Below are 21,450 nucleotides of genomic sequence, written 5' to 3' on the forward strand. Positions count from 1 at the left end.
ACAATGTTTCTATTATTTCGGAACCTAACCTATACAATCAAGTCGGTAGCTGAGCAAACAAACAGACGATGTCCACTCGACAAGTTGTCTGTCTCTAGGGTCAATGTACAGTCGCCATCTTAATACAACGATCTATCAAAGTAGTTACGATCACCGTGATGATGCTCTCCCGAGTGAGGTCGTTGAACTCGATTGTAACACTTCTTTGTCCTTGAGGTGTACCTCTCTCTCTCTCTCTCTCTCTCTCTCTCTCTCTCTCTCTCTCTGTTCGTCCGTCTGTCTCGGTCTGTCTTTCTCCCCCTTTGTCTGTCTGTCTTTCTCTCTCTTTGTCTGTCAACTCTCTCTCTCTCTCTCTCTCTCTCTCTCTCTCTCTCTCTCTCTCTCTCTCGTTCTCCGTCTCTCTCTCTCGTTCTCCTCTCTCTCTCTCTCTCTCTCTCTCTCTCTCTCTCTCTCTCTCTCTCTCTCTCTCTCTCTCTCTCTCTCTCTCTCTCTCTGCGAAAAGCTGAACAGGCGTTTTAGATTTAACAGCCGGTGCACGTGCATGTTAACATTCTTTTCTAGTACTATACTTTTTGTATATAAATTACCAATAGGGTAACGAGCCCCAGAACATAGCTATAGGCATTCACGCTCAGGCGCTCGTTCAAAAGCAAGATGTTAAAAAAAGTCGTGTGCTTTAAATTATAACGCTTGAAGCTGCAAATATATCCATATGATATCATTTATTACTTTTTCTTCTGAAGGTAGTACTATAAATAGGATTTAACAAATATCTTTCTTGATTTCAAAAAAAAGCACTTCACCAAGCCTAAAGAATAGAATTCTTGGATTTTTTTCGGGTATAGTTTTATCTAAACTTCTATGATGATTGGATGGATATATTTGTCTGGTAAATGTAACTGGAATAAAATATATAAACGGATATATGAAGTAGAGACATTATGTAAACCTACAGTCTATACCTGATCTACACTGTGTTCAGTGGAGTCTCAAACTCGAATTTGTAGCGTTTTGTAAACAGTATTGATCGATGAATATGGTACAATTGCAAATTAGATACTTACAAGTAAATGACTAATATCCACACCTGCAATTTTAATTAGAATAGAATTCTTGGATTTCTTTTTCCTGGTATAGTTTTTATTTCCTCCTTTGTTTTATCTAAACTTCTATGATGATTGGATAGATATGTTTGTCTGGTAAATATTGTTATCATTGTTATCTGTTCTATGTCTGTTATCACATCTATATTCTCATATACTATACTAAGATAATTTTACCCAGTATCGGTGCATTGTCTTATGTTTCTTGTACGGTGTGGATCTTAAACCCTTGGCTAGCGAAAATGTCTAACATTAGGACATGGTGTACTGTAGAAAAAATATAATGTATACATATGGCCTTTGAAAATAATTTAATCAAAATTTATCTTTTGCTTCTGCCATATATGGACACCTTAGAATATCAAAAATAAAATAAACGTATGCTTGCAAACATAATACACACCCTATATATAATATGTATTCTGTCAAAGCTACTCACCTAACTCCCTTGTTCGTAACGAGAAGTGGCTACATGCTTGTACAACATGCATTAGTAAGATCTTTGACCAAGAGGCTATGCCGGTTTGTCCTTATAGTTCAGGTTTATTCGCCAATGTAAGAATATGTATCGCCCTTGTAGGTGGGGGCGTATCAAATTTTCATATGACAAAAAGATAAAAGTTGCGAATTGTTTATTTAATACAAAAATACCACAATATGTATCGAAATGCCAGAGGTGAATAATCTCAAAATGGTATATTTTTGAAAAACAAAAAATTTTTTTGCAAGTCATATCGACAATGGCGAGGTATTAGAATTACTTGGGTCGATATAACTGTTGTACACATGTATATCAGAAAACTATTCCATATATTGTAAAATAACAAAGGGTCTTTTAAAGCATAAAATTTTGCTTGCTATTTTGATTGTCTAGAAATGATTTTTTTTTTTTGGTAAAGGACATGCTTTTATGTCAAATATTTTTCTTGTAATTACTTTTTTCTTCGAAATTTAAGCTTCATTTTTCATCATATTCTTTCGGGTTGCTGTTGTTTCGAAACGCTTTTTATTAACACATGTTTACGTATTGCATTCAAATTCATGTACAAATTGATTTAATATTTTTTTTTTTTTTGCAAACTACAGTAATAGGATTCGAATCAAGAGTCATACGCAGCATTTTACGTAAATCAAGCGGGTCGGGGTCGCAGAATTAGATAAAATGTATTTCAGAATCTTGTGTTTCTTGCCTATGAATTATTTAATTTCCATGTAACAGCCGGTTAACTCTTTCTTTGATCTAGCGCTCGCAACATCTGAGCTATGTTTACCCTTATATCCTTATACACACGTGCTTTTGTTTACATTTTACCGTGTGCTTTTTAAGTTCCCGTCAGTTTCATCTGTTTTATCTCTTGTTTTATTTATTAGTGTTTGATATGCATTTCTCATTTGTCGAAACAAATCATTTTCCAGCAAATTTCGACGTACTTAACGAAAACCTTGACGACAGCTTGATGAAATTGATCTACATGTAGCCTTGAAAATCATGTTTCATGTTAAGAATGGAAAATATCATATATAAAAGTTTTAAAAATATTTTTAGATTTTTTCCCCATATTTTTCTATGTAACATAGCCTGTTGAAATATTTGGTATAAATAAATGTAACTCTTTATTCAGCATTTTAATTATGGGTGTTTTTATTTTATAACTTGTCTCGAAATACTTTAAAATTAACAAACTGTGTTAAATATAAGCAGTAAAAGTGGCTGCAGAGACCCTGCTATATCACTCAATGTGGTTGTTGTGAGAATGTGAGAAGTTTTCGGGAATTTAAAAAGTTTCGTTATATATCGAATATCGAAAGTGATTTTGTCGGGTTTTTTTTAATTGTTATTAATAAGATATTTCACAGGTTTTATAGGAATCTAAATTATGGGCAAATTCAATTGCAATTAATTGAATATGTATACGTAAAAGCATTTATGAATCATGACGATCCGAATTTTGCCAAAAAGTTTCAATCGAAGTCAAGAATAAAAAAAATTCAGAATTTCGAGATTCTTAAAATGATTTCCATTGTTTTTGGCATAAAAAGGCAAAGGTACTGCCACAATCCTGTCTTACTTTCAGTTAATATGAGTTATAGTTTAATTATGTTAGTAGGTCGAACTGTTTCCATTAACAACCCCCCCCCCCCCCCCGGGTTGATTGAAGGGTGTGAAATTCGGTTAGTGTTTAAAATATATATAGCTATGTCGGTAGACTGCACAATACATGAAAGTCAGTAAATTGTTCCTAATGGTAATGATGATAAGTACCTCGCAGTTACATTAGCACATTACCCTTTTTTTACTGTGTACATACAAGACAGCGTCTGGCAATTGCGAATAAATTTTTGTAATTTACTCGACATTTTACTGGCATTATCGCACAAACGTGAAAAGGGAACGCAAATTAGACTCTGCTTGTGTATCATTGAAGACAGAAGGGGAGGGACAAAACTTGAAAGAAAGTGAAAGCGCTTTTATTATCGTCTTTATAAGTTAAGGACCGATGTGCACCTGTTTTGGTAATAAATGAACCATTGCACTAGTACACTAAACGCGTACTAAAGATTATACACCTACATGTATGTATACGAAGCTTTCACGTTATATTTATTTTGAAACCCATGTATACAATATATACGACGAAAACAAAAATCCTGCGGAGGCTCAGAATCGTTATAAGAGGATTGCACGAATTGTGAGCGAGCACTGTAAATAAGTCAATGGTTTCGTTCATACTTTTTAATCGTCACTTGGGCTCTAATCTCCGGGCAAGATTATGCTTTAAGCGATACTCAATGAAATTTCTTGATAACAGACAATTTCACATTAAACTCATCCAATTTTGTTTGATACGCGCGTTTTTCACGGGAGTATGATTTTGACGCAGTTAGAGAAGGACGGATTGCTTGTCAGTCTCTATTAATACGACGTCGGGAACTCAGCGCAAATAGTTCGCTAAGAGCGCTCGGATAGTGTTTAACACGGAGAGGAATTAGGGGGGCGCAAATTTCTGTTTACTCTTCACTCCAGAAGGTGCTTCAAAGTGACCTTACCGCGGGCTTTGTTGACTAACTCCCGTTCTCTTATGCAAAAGTCCGTGGTCATAAAAATTAATTTTGTTGGGGCATCGACTTTTAATTTCAACCTGACCCCGCCGAGCTGCGGAGAGAAAGCGAAGTACACGTGAATCAGAACTGGTATACAGTGGTGAAGATATATATATATATATACGTATATACCATGTAACACAGCAATTCCAGTTCTCATTAAGCTTCCATCAATGGAGAAACCCCCTACAAATGTGTGAACAACTTTGCCGGGTATTAAATAGCAGTGGCTGCTTCAGCACTCGGGATATATGTGTTTGACTTCAGTCCTCAGTGAAGAAAATATTCAGTGATTTTTATTTTATTTTATTTTATTAAAAAAAAGTGATAAAATATGCGAACCATGTCGACCCCGCGGCGAAAAATTTCCATGTCTTCGAAACAGAAACCTTTGCGTATTGCCATTCTAGGACAGAACGGGGTAGGAAAATCAGGTAGGTTAAACAAAAATGAATATTTTTGGACGCGATTTTCAAAATCTTTTATTGCATAATAAATTTATTTTAATCTGATGTATATACGTTATCGAAATTAAATAATTAAAGAAGAAAAAGTTGCTGCGTGCATGAGGTCTTCTTTGTGAGAAAATTTAAATAGTAAAAAAAAAAATGAAAAAAGAATTTAGAAAACTGATAGTTCTCCGAGTGCAAATTGATTGAAAACATACGTATTAAGCAATGAAGCAGTATGGTCTATTTTATCAAGTCGATTCAGTAATGTTAAATCAATTAGCTCTTTGCTTTTGGAGCAACAGTATTTGACATGGATTCGTTGCACAGATCTGGTATATCTATCATCGTGTGATTTTGTTTTGGATGGTAGAATTGTAAACATATCATAAAAGATACTGTTGAAACAAAACCTTCAAAAGGCTGCCTTTTAAAGATTAACAAGATTACAGTTTTTGTTTGATTCTTATTAAGTTTTGTTATCGAATCGAAGTATATTTTTGGTGTCAAATGATCGTGTCTTGGGCTGTTATAACCCGTAAACACATCAATAGAGGGGATAAAATCAGCGATCGCAAGTATCAGATGAATTGACATCAACAAGATCATGTGATTAGCGGATATAACAGTTTTGTGGTTGTCGTAATAATCTTTTACCTGCATAGTCTCAGAACGAACGAACGGGATTTGTTTTCATCAGCACAAACTGTTTCGCATTCCTCTCGCTGATTGTTTCGATACCGTTTTGAGCCCGTCTATAATTCATTCCAGCATGTTAATATTATATTATCATCCCACGCGAAAATTTTAAAATTCCTTTTTGAAATGAAATTGCGGTAAAATTAGTTTTCTTCTGTGTTTTAGTAATTCGTTTTTTATTCGACAAAGAGTCGATTGTGTGTGGTAGCGACGTAATGATATTGGTTGCACTAATTACAAGCATTGAGTGTCTTTTCTATAGCGACAATTAGTTTTACAATATCAGAATTTTAATTTACTATGATTAAAAGGATAGGAAAAGGACAGTATAAAAATACTTATTCACAACGACATATACGCTCCACAATTCTTTGTCATTTTGAATTTGGGTGCATTTATAATCAATTGCTTATTTAAAAACAGTTTATAAATTGTAGATCTGATAAGGTATGTTTCCTTCCCCATGGCTAACACGAGAATTAAACATTTCTAATTAATGCAACAAATAACATACTTCAATTAGGATATTTCAACCCCCCTTCCCCGCCCCATCCCCCACCCCCGAAACTCATCCCTCATTGTGCAGAACTCAGTAATTTCAGATTCAATATTGCTTGCTACAGAGGAATACCATGCTGTTCTTGTATGACCTGTCGAAAAACGTTGTGTTTTTCTTCTTCTTCTTCTTCTTCTTCATTTTTGAGTTGTCTTTTCAAGGTGGTGAAACCTACAACCAATGTTTTAATAAACTTCTTGATGAATAAACATGTTTTGCCTGTTAAGCGATGTTTTGTGTCACAAGTTTTATGATGAAACAAACCACCTGACATTGAAGTGAACGTACATTGGAAAAGTTAACAATAGAACTTTGTCATCGGCCACTTGTTGAGGGGAAATTTTCAAAGAACTGGTGAATTGTTCACATGTAACAGTAGCCTAAAATGGAACTATTTACTCAGAAAACCCGGCAATTTTCCTATTAAACAAAGCCATTTTACGGTAATATTTAATTCATATTGTCGTCAAACGGCTTACACCATAACCTATTTTGAATTTCGAGACCCTTCAAACAAAAATGCCCCCGTAACAGACCGTTCCTTAATATAAACCTTGTGTAACAACCCACCTACCTCATTCAATTAAAGAATTATAGTATTTATTTTAAATTTCTCATCGAAATGATTTAAACAGCTGGGTGGGAATTCAAAATTCATTATTTACTTTGCAAAATAACAGAAAGGGGTTTTAAAAGACTGTTGAACCAGAGTCATTGGTTTCTTAAGAACGATGTTGCAACTGTTGCGCTCGGTTTGAAACTTTGTATGTATACACTGATGGTAATCTTATTAATCGGGTTCGGGAGTCGAGGAGGCACAGATGGGACCCCGATACCGTCTAATCGGGCTAATCCCCACCTAACTCGTGCCAAGCGTTCTAGGGTACAAGATTTTCTGCTGTAATCAACAAATTACACGTATGATTAAAAGGGGGCCGGCAATTTTGTTTTCTCGTTTAATCTGCAGCAATATGGTGGTTTGCTGTTTTGTGTGTGTGTATGGGGGGGGGGGGGGGGTTGGCATTAAAGTGACATAATGTTAAGCGCATAAGATTTTTTTTATTTCGAGGGGAAAATATCGATTGAAATGAAATTTAAATAGTAAATAAAACAAATTGAAAATAAGAGCAGATCAATTTCAATTTAGCAATTACATGTATATACTATCATTTTTTATTGTTGAGACGATAGCAATGCATTATATTGTAAAAGTACATACTAGTCTTCAGTTGGCTAGATAACCAGTTAATAAACTGCCTTTGGCTTCATACTTAAAGGATTTTTTTTATCTTCCTCAGCAATTCCCACGTGTACTCTAAAAAGCATGTTGAATTCAAGGGCCGTCTCATTCTTACGGTGTTAATAGATCTAAACTTTTTACGACTGAATGCAAAATGGGTTATTCTGTCCATTACAGTAAGGAACCTCCGGGTTATTTACACGACAGGTTCAATACACATAAATACTTCGTATAAAAAAAAACTAAATTAAAAGAAGTGTTTACATATCTAATTATAATAGTTTGACAACGGAGCCCCAAACGATACAATGTTAAATACAAAAATTTCAATCGATTTGCTACATGCTTTTGTCAATACCCTCATTAAAGAGTCTTTATTTTCAAATTGTTTAGTAAAGGTACATGCAAATTTAACGGTAAGAACTTTTCTACAAAAAGTGGGATATGTAAGAAATAATGACAGCCCACACACGCAACATAGAGCCAAAATGTTCTATGAATACAATGAAAACAGCATGCAGCCTCATTCCCCGGCACTATGGAGAGAGTTATCCATAAGCGTTGTCTGGGTTCCCCAAGATGCGAGATTGATTCTCGTAAATCCTGAAAGAATAAATAAATTACATTATACTATAGATAAGAAAAATGGCAGCGGCTCTCGATAAGACTGTTATTGGAAGGGAAAGTTTTCAACAGTATTGCATTTCGATAAACTAAATTCAGGAACCCTTTATCTTATCTTCTATCCTAGAGAGCGCCTAATATACATTCTGGTTGAAAGTACTTTACTTGTTAACTATTCTGATTGTACTTTATCGTTATACTTTAAAATAGGATTAACTCGTGCTCGTTGAGCAAACCATGAAAGACATTACATCATAATCTTCGTAATCAGTAAATATTTTCATACAGAGGAAATCTTCGTGTTATCTTTGCGTTATAAATATTCTAGAAATCAAGACGAAGAATTTTTTTTTTTTTAAGAATTGTATTTTATTTTAAGCTTTGCAGATACAGGTGTAAACTAGATATAATTTCTGCACTATTTCCATTTGGTTCAGTATTGTGTGTTTGAAAGAAACTTTTTTATCACAATAAACTTATAAACTTGAAATGCAATTGAAGGGGCGGGACTGGGAGTACATTTAAAGTTAGTTCTGTTCAAAATGAATTCGAAAATTAAGTTTTCCAAAAAAGAACCGTATTTTCTGGTACATACAACTTCTTAGCTATATTTTCAACGCGTTAGTATATTGAAGTCGTAGAAACACCAACCCCATTTTATATCGACATATGGTTAAACGGTACAGTTTGGTCTGATATAAACAAGTTGCCGTTATGAAAACATATAAAAATCGAGGTTATATTTTGTGGCATCAATGCTTGATTTACCGTTATCTTTCTTTTGCAGCTCTGACTGTACGCTTCATCACACGGCGGTTCATAGGGGACTACGACCCAGATCTGGGTAAGTTTGGGGGGAAGGTCATTGGTCAAGGTAGTTTAGTGAAGTTTCAAATATTTATCTGAAATATTCGGTAATAAAACTATGTGACACGTGTAAATCTTATATATCCGTTTTTTATTTGGAGCTGATATGTGAAATACTTGAGATTTTTTTTCACTGAACTAAATCTTTACCTAGAATCAATGCATGTTTGATTTTCTAAAAAAAAAAAAAAACCCATAGCCTAATGTCAAACGGAGTTCAGTATTTGATTTTTTTTATATTTTGTGTAAGCGTCCATTGTTAAGGTCAGACCAGGTGTCTCGATTAGAGAAAATGCATTCAAGTTATTAGCCCTTAAATGACTGAATATTAGTTCAACATTTGGCATGACTGTGTAAATATTTCACCAACTTCAACCAGATCGACCAGTGCTGGCGACCCGCTACTTTACAAAGATGCATTGTATGACAGAGGCTTATAAAATCTGCTCGGCGTCCGGTCTTTGCAGATTAAAAGCAAAATGGGACAAAATTCAAACTAGCGTCTTTGCGAGATGTAATCCTCTTATGTCCTATAGGGGAAAAAATGAAACATGAACGAAATATTTTCATTTGATAAAACAACAATTTTAAGTATCATTTTAGAAAATTAAACAAAATAGGGTCGTCTGGTTTTACAGTGACATGCAGGTTTGTTATTTTATCTTTGTAGAAAAAGTATACGCCTGCTCAAGATGTATAGACGGAGAATCGGTGACCCTTGAACTACTGGATACTGCCGCTCAGGTAAAGTAGTTCCATGTTAAATGTTCACCTGATTTTTCTTCCCCGCTTGACCTAGCATATCACGTATATCAAAATATATCTCTTGGAGTGATTGCCAAAATGTAGGTGTGTTAATCTTTTTGTATATATATATAAATCTCCATAAACCGATTATTGTCCTTTTTTAATCTGATTGTTCTAATTGTGGAAATAGTTTGTTTTATAATTAAATCCAAGGTAAAGAAAAGTAAAATGATCAATAATAATCTTAAGGGAATGTCACTGTACTATAAAAGATTAACAAACCGAAGGTCTTTGGCCGTGTGCTCTTGTTATTTCTATCGGTCCGGATCTCACGCGCGCTGATTTGATAAAAGGATGTATATTGGTGTCATGCAATCATGCTTTAATGTGCGCGACACGTCCGGTTTGTAATGAACACTTTCTGCTAGCAGACCTGTCGGTAAAAACTAGGCAAGGGCACTGTTCTAATGACGCAACGGACCAGAGGTCTTGATACCACAGCATTTGTTCATCACCATGCTTAACTTTTAATACTTTTTGAGAGCTTTTCGCCGAATATGACTCACTGATGCAATGTGGAAACAAAAACTTATCTAATTTAAATGATTCAAAGAACAAATCGACTTGCATGCATATGCATGCATGCATACATTGGACGACCAGAGCAAAACTAAAATTAATTGGTGTATATAATCAATGCAAGAACAGGTGCCAATTTGCATTTTTTAGCTCAAGTGAGCTATTCTGATCACATTTTGTCCGTCGTCCGTCTGTCTGTCTGTCTGTCCGTCTGTAAACTTTTTACATTTTGAACTTCTTCTCTAAAACCACTGAACCAAATTCAACCAAATTTGGCTCAAAGCATTCTTATGGAAAGATGAATATAAATTGCAGAAATGAAAGAAAAATTTTCATTGAAAGCGGAGAAAACCTCAAAACTAAAAAAAAAAAAAAAAAAAAAAAAAGGGGGGTGCATTTTAAAAAATCTTCTTCTCAAGATCTACTGAGGCAAATTCAACGTAATTTAGCATGAATAATCCTTATGGGTAGGAAAATATAAATTGCAAAAATTAAGTGCTAATTCTGTTTCAAATATGAGTTATTACGAAAATAATAATAAAGGAAAGGTGTGTTTCAATCAGTTTAATAGCTTCGGGTTCGGCATCCGGTAAAATGGGTAGGCAAGACTTGGTCTGGGCAAAACAAAAGATTGGCAGTTATTAATCTGCCAATCTCATTAAAATTTCAGGACATTTGATGGACCAGTATATTTGTATTCGCTGTAAATATTGCAGCAAAATAATGCGTATTTGGAATTGACGATTGCCGATCTGCCCCGGCTTTTATTTTGCCACGGCCTGGGTTTGCATACCCACTTTACCAAGACTCGTATTCCATAATTCTAAGACGAGGTTCTTTGTTTAAAGCAGCCATGACACTATATGACAAACGGGTCGATCTGACAATGATGAATTTGTTTGTTGTGCAACAGTTCGTGTACGAAGGGAATCTTTGAAACATGCAAAATACATTGGTGCCGATTTTGTGAAGTAAATTGAGGCTAAATATTTCAATGCTTGTGATTTTCGTTTCGTTTTCATTTATGCTTTGCGTTAACCTGGGAACTATCGTTTGTATTTCCTGATATTTACATATCAAATTAAACAGAGACTTTGGTAAATCAAACAGTTTACTGTTTACCTGCGCAAATTAAGCAAGATCTGATGTATTAAGAAAGAACTAAAAATGCAATTCATTCAGGCTATCGGTAATTCGGTATCATCTTTTGCGTAATGGTAGAATAATGCAATATGTTTTGTTGAGATGCTCGGCATTTTCTCGAGTTTATTCAGTTTAAATAGAGTTTAATATCGCTGACGGAAATATGTAGGTATATACATGTATATGATTCATTTTGAAAAATAAGTTCTTTATTTGTTATAGTGCATGTTTCTTGTGTTTAATTGTTTACAATTTCTATTTACTTACCATATTTGAGTGTTAAGCTTCGAATTGTAAGCAAGATACAGAGATTTGCTCACAATTCTATGTTTGTACACAGATCTGAGGCCATTCATTTTTTTCCATTTTAAATACCGAATAGGAAATATCAAGTTAAAAATCTTAAGCTGCATGAATGTAATACACTCATGTGAACAAAATATGACTCAAACCTAGCAAAATTTTGAGCTCATCTTGCTTATAATTCTACGATTGACGCTGAAATTTTGGTTGATCATTAGAAATTTTTTATGAATTAGAGTATGTTAAATACTTGTACACAAAAAAATTAAAGAATGATATGCTGTATATAACTACACTCTGGGGCCCCCTCTTTATACAATGAATAATGTGAAATGTGAGTAAATAAAAACGACATCGTTAAAACAGTTTCCATAATTCTGACACATTACTGTTGCGGGGATAAAAGAATTATCGCTATTCATAAGAAAATATTACAGCGGAAAATTATCCTGGTTTGTAGCCATTTGTTATTTTTGAATAAAAATGAAAATAATGGGTGGGCCATAGTAAATTAGAGTGATGTGCCTGTCAATACGGTAACATTGATTTTTAGAGCTCCTTAACATGTCACGTGACAACATTTTTCATTCCAGTGTATTCATCAATCAAGTGTGAGTAAAGTTATAAAAGTCACGAGTTTACGCGAGGTAAACAACAGTCATTTAATTATAATGGAGAAGACAAATTAAATTGTTGAATATATTTAATTTGAGAAATTGAGCGCATTGAGGTGCAATTTTCTTCTTCACATATATACAAGTAGAATTTTTTTGATAAAATACAATAACCAGTAAGTAGTTGAGGAAGAAAATGTACCTATATGCTCTCATATATTTTGATCGCTTTATTAAGTGGGGGAGGGGGGGGGGGGGCAGAACGAAAATACAGGGAATTAGAAGTTATATAACAGTGTATCCCTACCAAATATTTAGTTCTATATCTTGCGTAGGATTTTCTTATTCTGTGTAAAAACAGTATTTCATGAAGGTACAATGTCAAAGATTACGTGTATGCAAAAATAAGTGTAAAATTCGAATACTTTACAATATTTATTTTTTTGTTATTCTACCGAGGGCCATATGGCCCACTATCTTTTGAACGCCCATTGTTGCTCAGGTGAGCGATGTGGCCCCATGGGCATCTTGTTTTTCCAAATTGATAGTGTGTAACCACAAACAAAGCAGTAAAGAGATGAGAAATTAAACTTAAGACAAGAGTCTGTTATTCTTATATCTTCATTTTTCCGCGACTTTTATTGTGTAGTAAACACATCTATATTTTCCCCTTACTAACAGGAGGAGAAGAGTCGCTTGGAGGATCACATAAAGTGGGCGGAGGCGTTCATTCTGATGTATTCAGTGACAGATAGGTGCAGTTTTGGTGAAGTAAGCAGACTAAAATTCCTCATCAATTCCTATAGTAAAAAACAACGCAAGAGTGTGTCATCGCCCGACTCCGCTATGACGTCAACGCCTGTGGTTCTTGTAGCCAATCAAGTGGACCGCATTCACGACCGGATGGTGACGCAGGAAGAGGGCTTCCAACGATCTCTGGAACTTAGCTGTTTATCGTTCTATGAAATATCCGTCAGGGAAAATATTGACTCCGTTTTTAAAATATTCGAGGACATTTATCTTATGTGCCGGAAACCGCGCAAATGTCGTCAACAGCTTTGCAAACAGTTGTCGCTACCGGCTTTTATAAACGAAGAGAAACCGGAAGAGACGATGGATACGACGGCGACCTTGAACAGACGACGGAAGGCGATATTTACCGTCAGCTGACATCGTTTTCACGTCTGAAATCGATAAAAGAGAGGGGGGAGATAATGTTAACAAACTGCATTTGCTCAAAAAGCAGACATAGGTTGATGCTGGCCATTGTTCAATGATAAAGCAACGTCTGTGATACATATATATTCTTTATGACAAAATGGCGGACGTAAAGAGTATGCTTGTAAATGCACCTTTTTAGATGAATTGAAATGCTATCGAATTGTTTGTATCCATTGACTCGTCAATTTGTTACCGTATAATTGTTATTACAGTAAAATTTATACAATCATTGCTTTTTTAGTCTTTTAAAAGCACATCAGAAAAACATAATATAAAACGCAATTGAAAGATATATTTGAAGCTTTAGTATTAATTTTATACAAACATGTACGTGTCTAAAACTCAAAATTTCTTGAGGTATATATTTGCGGAACTCTCTCGAATATTATTCTTTTCCTACAAACCAAAAAAACCACGATAGGTTTATGCTACATATATTTACTACAGTACATGTACATTAAGATCCTCCTCAATTCATCTGAATGAGTCTTATTTTCTCATGAATGATACATTAAGAGTACACGTCATACTCCGCAGTATGACCCATAATGATATTTATGTATAGTTACTGTATTAATGATGAAAACAGTATCATCGGAGTCTCAAATACAGCATACACCAAAGAGAGAGAGAGAGAGAGAGCTTGGGCTTATTTTCGTTGGTACTAGTAGAACTGGTGCCAATATCAATGAATGAATTGACCTAGCTGTAACACGTTGTTAGTATAGTACAAATATACATCTAATTCCTTTGGACGTACAATGTAAGTATGACAGAACAGTTTGCTGTAATGTAGATAAACATAATGTGCTTATGATTACTCTAACACTATAGTACATTGTGCCCTTTCTTTGATGTAGGGCGAGAGGTCTAGTGTGATAGCATTTGAGTTAAGTCAAACGATTTGAGAACGACGTGACAATATCTCTGTTGATTTCAATTTTTTACTTAAACAATCAGGATATACCATAAAAAATTTAGCGAGGATTGAATTTTAAAGTTTTTGTCATAAGTGTTGAGTAATCCAATTGTGAATATACATAATTTTATGCCATAAGGATTGTCTCATAGAGTCCTAAATTCTAAATAAATTTTAAGGCTTCTTACAAAGTAAACGAACTTTTGACGAGAATTTTGTAAACCTGCTTCTATACTACATGTATACCCTAGTGAAGAAATTACACAATCAAAGAGTAAGTGGACGTATTTTAGCCAATATCATTGGAATCATTTTAAAATTGCCCAATCATATGGAAACTTTCTCCCATTTGAATCGTGAATAAGAATTTAAAACATTTAACTGAATCAGAGCGTGCTGAACTCTCGCGCCATGAAGATTTTGCTAATACACGTTGTAATTAAAATGGTGTCGTTCAAGTTAAACCAAGTAATGGCATTTTGGTAAATACTAGTACACACGTAAGGGTTACGTTACTGGTTTTCTTTGAGGCTCATGCACTGGAGCCAAAATATGTATGAGGCATACCGGTGTGTCGTACTTCAAAGCTTGCCTTCAATTTCATTGAAATTGGTGCATTTTGACTGTTGATTGTTGATACAATTGTAGGAGAATTCATCAATATCGGACAGTCAAAGTTTTATTTTTTAGACAGCAAGAACAAATAAAAAAGTTTAATAAAAAATTATTATACATTAAAACGCATCACATTTTTACGTTTATGTATGTTTCGCTAAAAATTAAAGGTTTTCGTATTTCAAGGGAACATAAGCACATGTATGATATAACAAGTTTAATGTGAATTTGGAATATTACGACTTGGAAAATTAACAGAATCACTTTATTATTAAAAATTATATCGTTTTTAAATTGACACCTTTCAACGACGTTTAACAAAAAATCCTGACCATTCTTCTTTAAAACAAGTAATTGTAAAATTTGTATACAAATTAATTATTAAAAAAATGAAGACAACAAGCATAGCAAAATACAAAACCAAATTCAGCATACACTGATTTAATGTTCAAATAGATCTTTTTTTAAGCAAGTTCGCAAGATATTTTACATCATTTGTCATAACGAACATAAATCTGGGATTTATCTTTTACTTTCTTCTTGGAATTAGTCTCATATTCCTGTTTAAACAGGGGTTTTTTTGGCATACATTAATGGGTCTTTTTTTATATCTAATCATTAAAGTCAAGGAACTTATATCAACATATTGCTGATTTATTGGATATAAACCATAATAATGTTCTGCAGATTCCGAACTGTTACTGAAAATACAACGGAATTCAGACTATGGAATCTATTAATATAATGACACACGGTGTATCGAGTAATCTGTTTTGGGGTTTTTTTTTCCATCCGCAAAACATTTTCGTGACGACGTCGGAACGTCTGCATCATGCACGTGTTTACCGGAGATAAATGAGATCGGAAATGAAAATGGTTCAAATTATCACATGGATGACCGCAAAATCTATTATCGTAAAGATATGTGGGTGATATGTTTAAGTTCAGCCAGGAGCCAAAGAACGGCATACCATTTTAATTTAAACGATAATTTCAACACTTAAAATTTATGATATTAAGGACGCTCTTCACACCTCGCATTGAAGAGTTCTAAATCAGTGATATTTTCGTGCAGGTAAATACGATTTAAATTTGTCGTAAAACAGAACAATGTTCTATAGAGGTGAAATGTTTTGTCCTCAAACAGATCAACCCCCCCCCCCCCCCTCCACCTCTTTGTGATTGGTCAATTTATGATGAGAAAACTTTTAATTATTAAAAGTGTCAAACACAATTGAGGCATCAGTACTTAGATACAATAAAGTAATTGGCATTAATTTTAATGCTATACAGAAAAGTCCCCATATTTCTGAATGTAAACGTTAAATTTCATTTTTTTTTTCATGGTATGCTTATGTATGAAAAAAAAGCTGTCTACCAAAAAACTTAAAAAGTGGTAAAATTACCTATAACACGTGTGACCTTTAAATGCATGTATCGTATTATTGCTAAAATATTAAAAGCTATAAATGTAAAGCGACACCTGTTGTCGAGGTAAACTTTATCACAAGGCCAATGAATGCTTCTATAGATAATGACAGAGATTGACGAACACACCGCCAATCAACGATGTCGGAGAGCAATGACGCTGAAGGGAATTGGTTTCGCGCCGTCAACATGCATTGATAAAATTGTCATGATTCAGCATCCATTGATAAGTGGCCATTGTTAGATATCAGGGAATCAGACGACATTTTCTCACGTATCTCAGATGGCGTGAGCAACAACTATTAGTTGTAATGGTGTATTGCAAATTAGTTCAGTTCAGTTTATTCGCTCAAAATAAAAAAGTGGTACAAAAGAGAGAGAGAGAGAGAGAGAGAGAGAGAGAGAGAGAGAGAGAGAGAGAGAGAGAGAGAGAGAGAGACCGTCATAGGTAGACATATAGCTGCAATAATGTAGCCCTCTCCGATTTTTTATATCTGATGTTTACTGGAGAGAGCTACAATTCCACAGGATCTCTGTAATGGTGCAAAATTAATTTTTTAATGCGACTGACTTCGGTCTGAAAAGATCGATTTTATATTTGACTGCCTTTAAAATGATTTTTTAATTCAGGTTGAACAAACTTACCGTATATAAATCAAAACCAGATAAAACACATCAGCATGTTTACCAGTACACTGTATAGTACCTGTACACTGTATAATATGATACCTAGATATTTGAATTCTTTAACATTTTCAATAACTTCTCCTTTATAAAAAAAATATTTTTCGATGTTGAACCTTTTGAGAAAAAACCATAATTTTTGTTTTATTGACATTAACATTAAGTTTCCACCGAGTACAATATGTATAAAATTCGTTGAGGGTATTTGTAGGTCTTTCACAGATTCCGCCATTATGACGGTATCGTCGGCGAAAAATAAAACATGTTTTAAATGTAGTGTTAACTCGTTTTCAATTTCAATTACTTATGCTTTTCAAACCAAAACTGTATTTTCCAACAGAAAGTTTTCTAGGTCGTATATGTACAAAGAAAATAAAAAAATTGAAAGATTTCTCCTTGTCTTACACCTGCGTGGCATTGAAAATATTCGAGGAAATGCCATTTAGGGGCCACCACATTCGTCTTGCTTTCTATGAACGTTAACAACCCGACAAAATTCCGTAGACAGTCAATAAGTATAAATAATATTGGCCTATTTATGGGGAGGAAGATGGGGGTTGAGGTAAATGGTTACGCAATTACTCGCTATTGTTCTCTTTACAATATTCACTAATTTTATTTAAGAATAAGTACAAGTTTTCTAATTATTCTTTGTTATTAATTAATGATAACAAGACAAATGGCTGTTGATGGTATTTAAAGTTCTTGGGTCTATAATCATATTGCCACATATTTATTGCCATTACATAAATGTCTAATTAAAACTTTACTACACCTGCTAAATTTTTAAAGTTCATTTTTATTTTGACATTTATTTGAGCACCTGCAATGAATGACCTAGAAAAAGAAATAAATTTTTTGATGCAAAGCAGATATTTTAGAATTTTTGAAAAATTGTCGATTTTCACCAAAAAAAATTCTCAAAAATTATTCGGCAAGAAAGCTGAAAATCCTCAGGTATTATAGATTAATGAAAGAATGTTTAAATCATTATCGTTGTGGCGCAATTGGGGGAAGGGTTTGAATTTATACATTGAATAAATAGAAGAAATTAAAACAATTTGGCCAGAAAGGCTGAAATATGTGGAGTCATCCTCGAATAGTGTAGATTCAAGTTTACTCAAATCATGGGGCCACAATGGGGAGAGGGGGATTAACATAAGAAGAAATAAAGAAAAAAGAAGAAATAAAGAAAAATCTTTTATCGCAAATCTTGCATGAAAGTATTCGCTACGACCGATGTAGCATTGCGTTGAGTGATGACACTTTCTAATCGGTGTGTATTTCAATTGTGATTTGAAATAAAGATTCTGAATGGTGCATTTATATAGACCCGCCCATTTATCAAATGCATGTTGAGAACATGATGCTAACACGTGGAAAGATATGTCGGAGAAAGAAAACATCTCATAAAGTTGTACTAGCAAGTTAAAATTTACGTACAGAGTTATTTGATAACAAACCGTTAATAATGTACCATATACTGTATATATTGAAAATCGCATGAGTTTAACTGTTTTTCCTCATAAAAAACTTGTTGCAAAATGTAGATCCACGGGAAAATTCGGGTTGACACGCCGTGAAATCCATCAGACGTTTTACAGCATATGTCTTCACTGTTTTATTTACAATAAATATGTATTGAAATCTTTGAAACATCGTCAACAGCTCCGCAAAATGAAGAAGTGTGGTTTGTTTATATTCATTGAAAACTGTAAAATGGCGACTCGATCTGCACGTGAATTATACAATCCGAGGTCAATTAGCGTGTCAGTGTCAACATCAGAAGTAAATATTGTGTGATTAATATCGAAGAACATATAATAAAATGAATGTTTATACAGACTAAGTGAGTTACAAAATAACGTTGATCACAGATCAGTCCAAAATTGAACACGTTTACATGCCGTAAAATTCAATTTTTTGGTATGTTTGAAAACACATGCACACTTGTAGTTCTAAGTGTGTCATATTAATCAGTCAAAGTTCAACAAAATGCAATATAGGCTATGTAATATTAATTGTCAGTATCTGTTGTGAATTCTTTGGAATAAGCTACAACAAAATAAATATAGCCTCATCTTAAATTGATGCGTTTAACAGCTAAAAGGATTTAATTTTTCGATGAAGTATGTATTATATTTAAAAATGAATTGGGGATTGAACCTGTCTTAACAGCGTGTTTTTAACAATTGTTTACACAAAAAAAGAAGATGCGATTATTGTGAGAACTCTTAGTCAATTATTGCAGAAGCGACACAAATACCACGTCAGCAGGTATGGGTGGGCGGGTACTAAAACGGCCAATGAAAATGCTTGTTTATATAACTGGAACTCGCAATCCCGATAGTGTCGTCACTCAACGCATCAGTTTATCACTCGCAGCGAATACACCCGTGTAAGATTTGCGATAAAAAGATCTTTCCAAACACTGGACAACAACAAAAGAAGCTCAATGGTAAACATATGAATATGAAGAGGATAACTTGTGACAATAATATTAAACTGTCAAACAAGGTCTACTCTTCTTAGTTGTTTATATATTTTGTAAATAAAACCTTTTAAAAGCTTTTTTTTTATCAAAGTTATCATAATGGTTTTTGTTGTTCGAGCTAGCGATGTGGCCCCTGGGCCTCTTGATCGTCAGTTTACGGTACTTAAAAACTTTTTTACAATCTGTTTTGTCTGGCGTCGTCCCTCGCACGTCGTGCAGCGTGCGTTTACATTTGAACATTCCAACTACTTTTTTGGAACTGCAATATCATTAGTACCAAACTAGTGGGCATGGTCGACACAGCGGGAATGGAAACAAATGGTTTGGGCTCTAGTATCTTATAGCTATTTCAAAACCGTTTCCTCTACTTATGAACATGTAGCAGATAAACTAAGGGAATAGTTAAGAAGAAACAAGGATGTCTCTACTAAAATCGTTAAGCTCAGGACCTCTGAATCGAGATTCTGGTTTTGGGTAATTACATTTTTCTATAAGGAGGTATGGCTCAATTGGTCATATGCAAAAAGTGAATATGCATTTATTAGTCCTTTAAAAGTTTCCTTTTATATTACAGGGGCATTATGCAAGTAGCAGTAGACTGATTTAGATTATTAAAATGAGCTAACGTTGATAAGATGACTTTGCCCCAAATTATGAAAATATGACCATGCGTGGGTGGGGTTGGCGGCTTAATTGGACAATGGTCAATTATTGCAAAATTTTCCCAAATTTTTTTTTCTACTAACTGAATGCAGGGTTAGAATAAGCGAAAGGGGAGGGGCTCTTTCCCAAAAAGTAGTTAAAAAAAGTATAATAGCAATTGATCACTGTTAACAGTGAAATCGTTGTGTTATCTGAAGAGAAAAGAAATTCTAATAAATGAGAAAGAAAAATTAGTAATATAGTGTCAGACACGTATTACATGAAGTTTCATCAGCTGGCGTTAATAGTTCTACATCTATGATATCAAATCAAATCTTTCCAGATGAGTTGTAGGTCATGTTTGGTTTTTTTACAGAACGAGTAAATGTTAATAAACCCTCTAATATATTGGCTCATGAACATTCAGTTAGTTCACTAACAGCCATGCACTCTTTACAAAAGGCTTGCACTCTTGACGAACGCCTCAGTTGGTCATTCTCTCAATTCCAGATTTTTGATAACGATGATATAACAAGATCTTCGACGTTTTAGCTGTAGGATGTAATTTGTGATAATACTAGTATTTTTACATAATAGAAGTCATGAGAGAATGTTAAGCAGATGCTTGCTTTCAATCATAAACACATTTTTAACTGCAAATGACTTTCGGAAATTTACAATTACCTAAAATAAATGAAAATAATAATTGGGTAGCGCCGCGTGCCATATCGAATACCATTCATTTCCACCCAATGTAACTAGCTCTTCGAATGTTTATTTCAAACAATTAATGGGATGTCAAACTTATGACGGAGAATAGACAAGAGCAACCAACAAGCAGGCTCCAGACGACACCCTGCAGGAACCATATGTAGATTTTCGCGTAAGTTGCAAAAACTAGCAGCTGGCTGACTCTTGTAATCAATATCCTGAAGTTGTGTATGTTTCTTATTGCTGTGTAATTTATGTCATCGTGATTTTCAAGAATTCGGTAGCTCATTATGTAAATCTATAACTAATCGGAATCGCGTCGTGCCCTAAGAGGTTTGAATTGCTCAATCCGGCCTTTTCTCGTTTATTCTCTCCTATAAAAAATATGATATATGCTACTGATCAGCTAAAGAATAAAAAAAATGACTGTGCATGAAAAATGTCAATTAGGAGTTAAGAAAATGGGTAAGAAGTTTATCATATGGCTGCCTTTCGCTAAAAATACGAGGCAATTGTTATAGCCGACTTGAATTTATATAAAGATAGTTGCACGTGACAGTGAAAATTTTCCAAAAGAGATTTAGTTGAAGAAATGTTCATACAGAACAGTGTTATAATATTTGTAAATTTTTTAAAGTATCCTGAACTATATTACACAAGACAATTTCAAACACACTATCATTGCGATTAAACGGAACGGAGTAAACAAG

At 34.1% G+C, this 21,450-nt stretch overlaps 1 protein-coding gene across 1 annotated transcript; it reads left to right on the forward strand.

The window, feature by feature from the left end:
- The first annotated feature begins 3,825 nt into the window (after window positions 1-3,825).
- On the forward strand, window positions 3,826-13,441 carry LOC128184871 (ras-related and estrogen-regulated growth inhibitor-like). Its single transcript, XM_052854505.1, has 4 exons — window positions 3,826-4,639; window positions 8,561-8,617; window positions 9,311-9,384; window positions 12,708-13,441. Exons 1-4 carry the CDS (start codon window positions 4,540-4,542, stop codon window positions 13,194-13,196), a joined length of 720 nt encoding a protein of 239 aa, XP_052710465.1. The 5' UTR covers window positions 3,826-4,539; the 3' UTR covers window positions 13,197-13,441.
- The last annotated feature ends 8,009 nt before the right edge of the window (window positions 13,442-21,450 follow it).

Source organism: Crassostrea angulata, chromosome 5 (genome assembly GCF_025612915.1).
Source record: "Crassostrea angulata isolate pt1a10 chromosome 5, ASM2561291v2, whole genome shotgun sequence".
Lineage (NCBI taxonomy): Eukaryota > Metazoa > Mollusca > Bivalvia > Ostreida > Ostreidae > Magallana > Magallana angulata.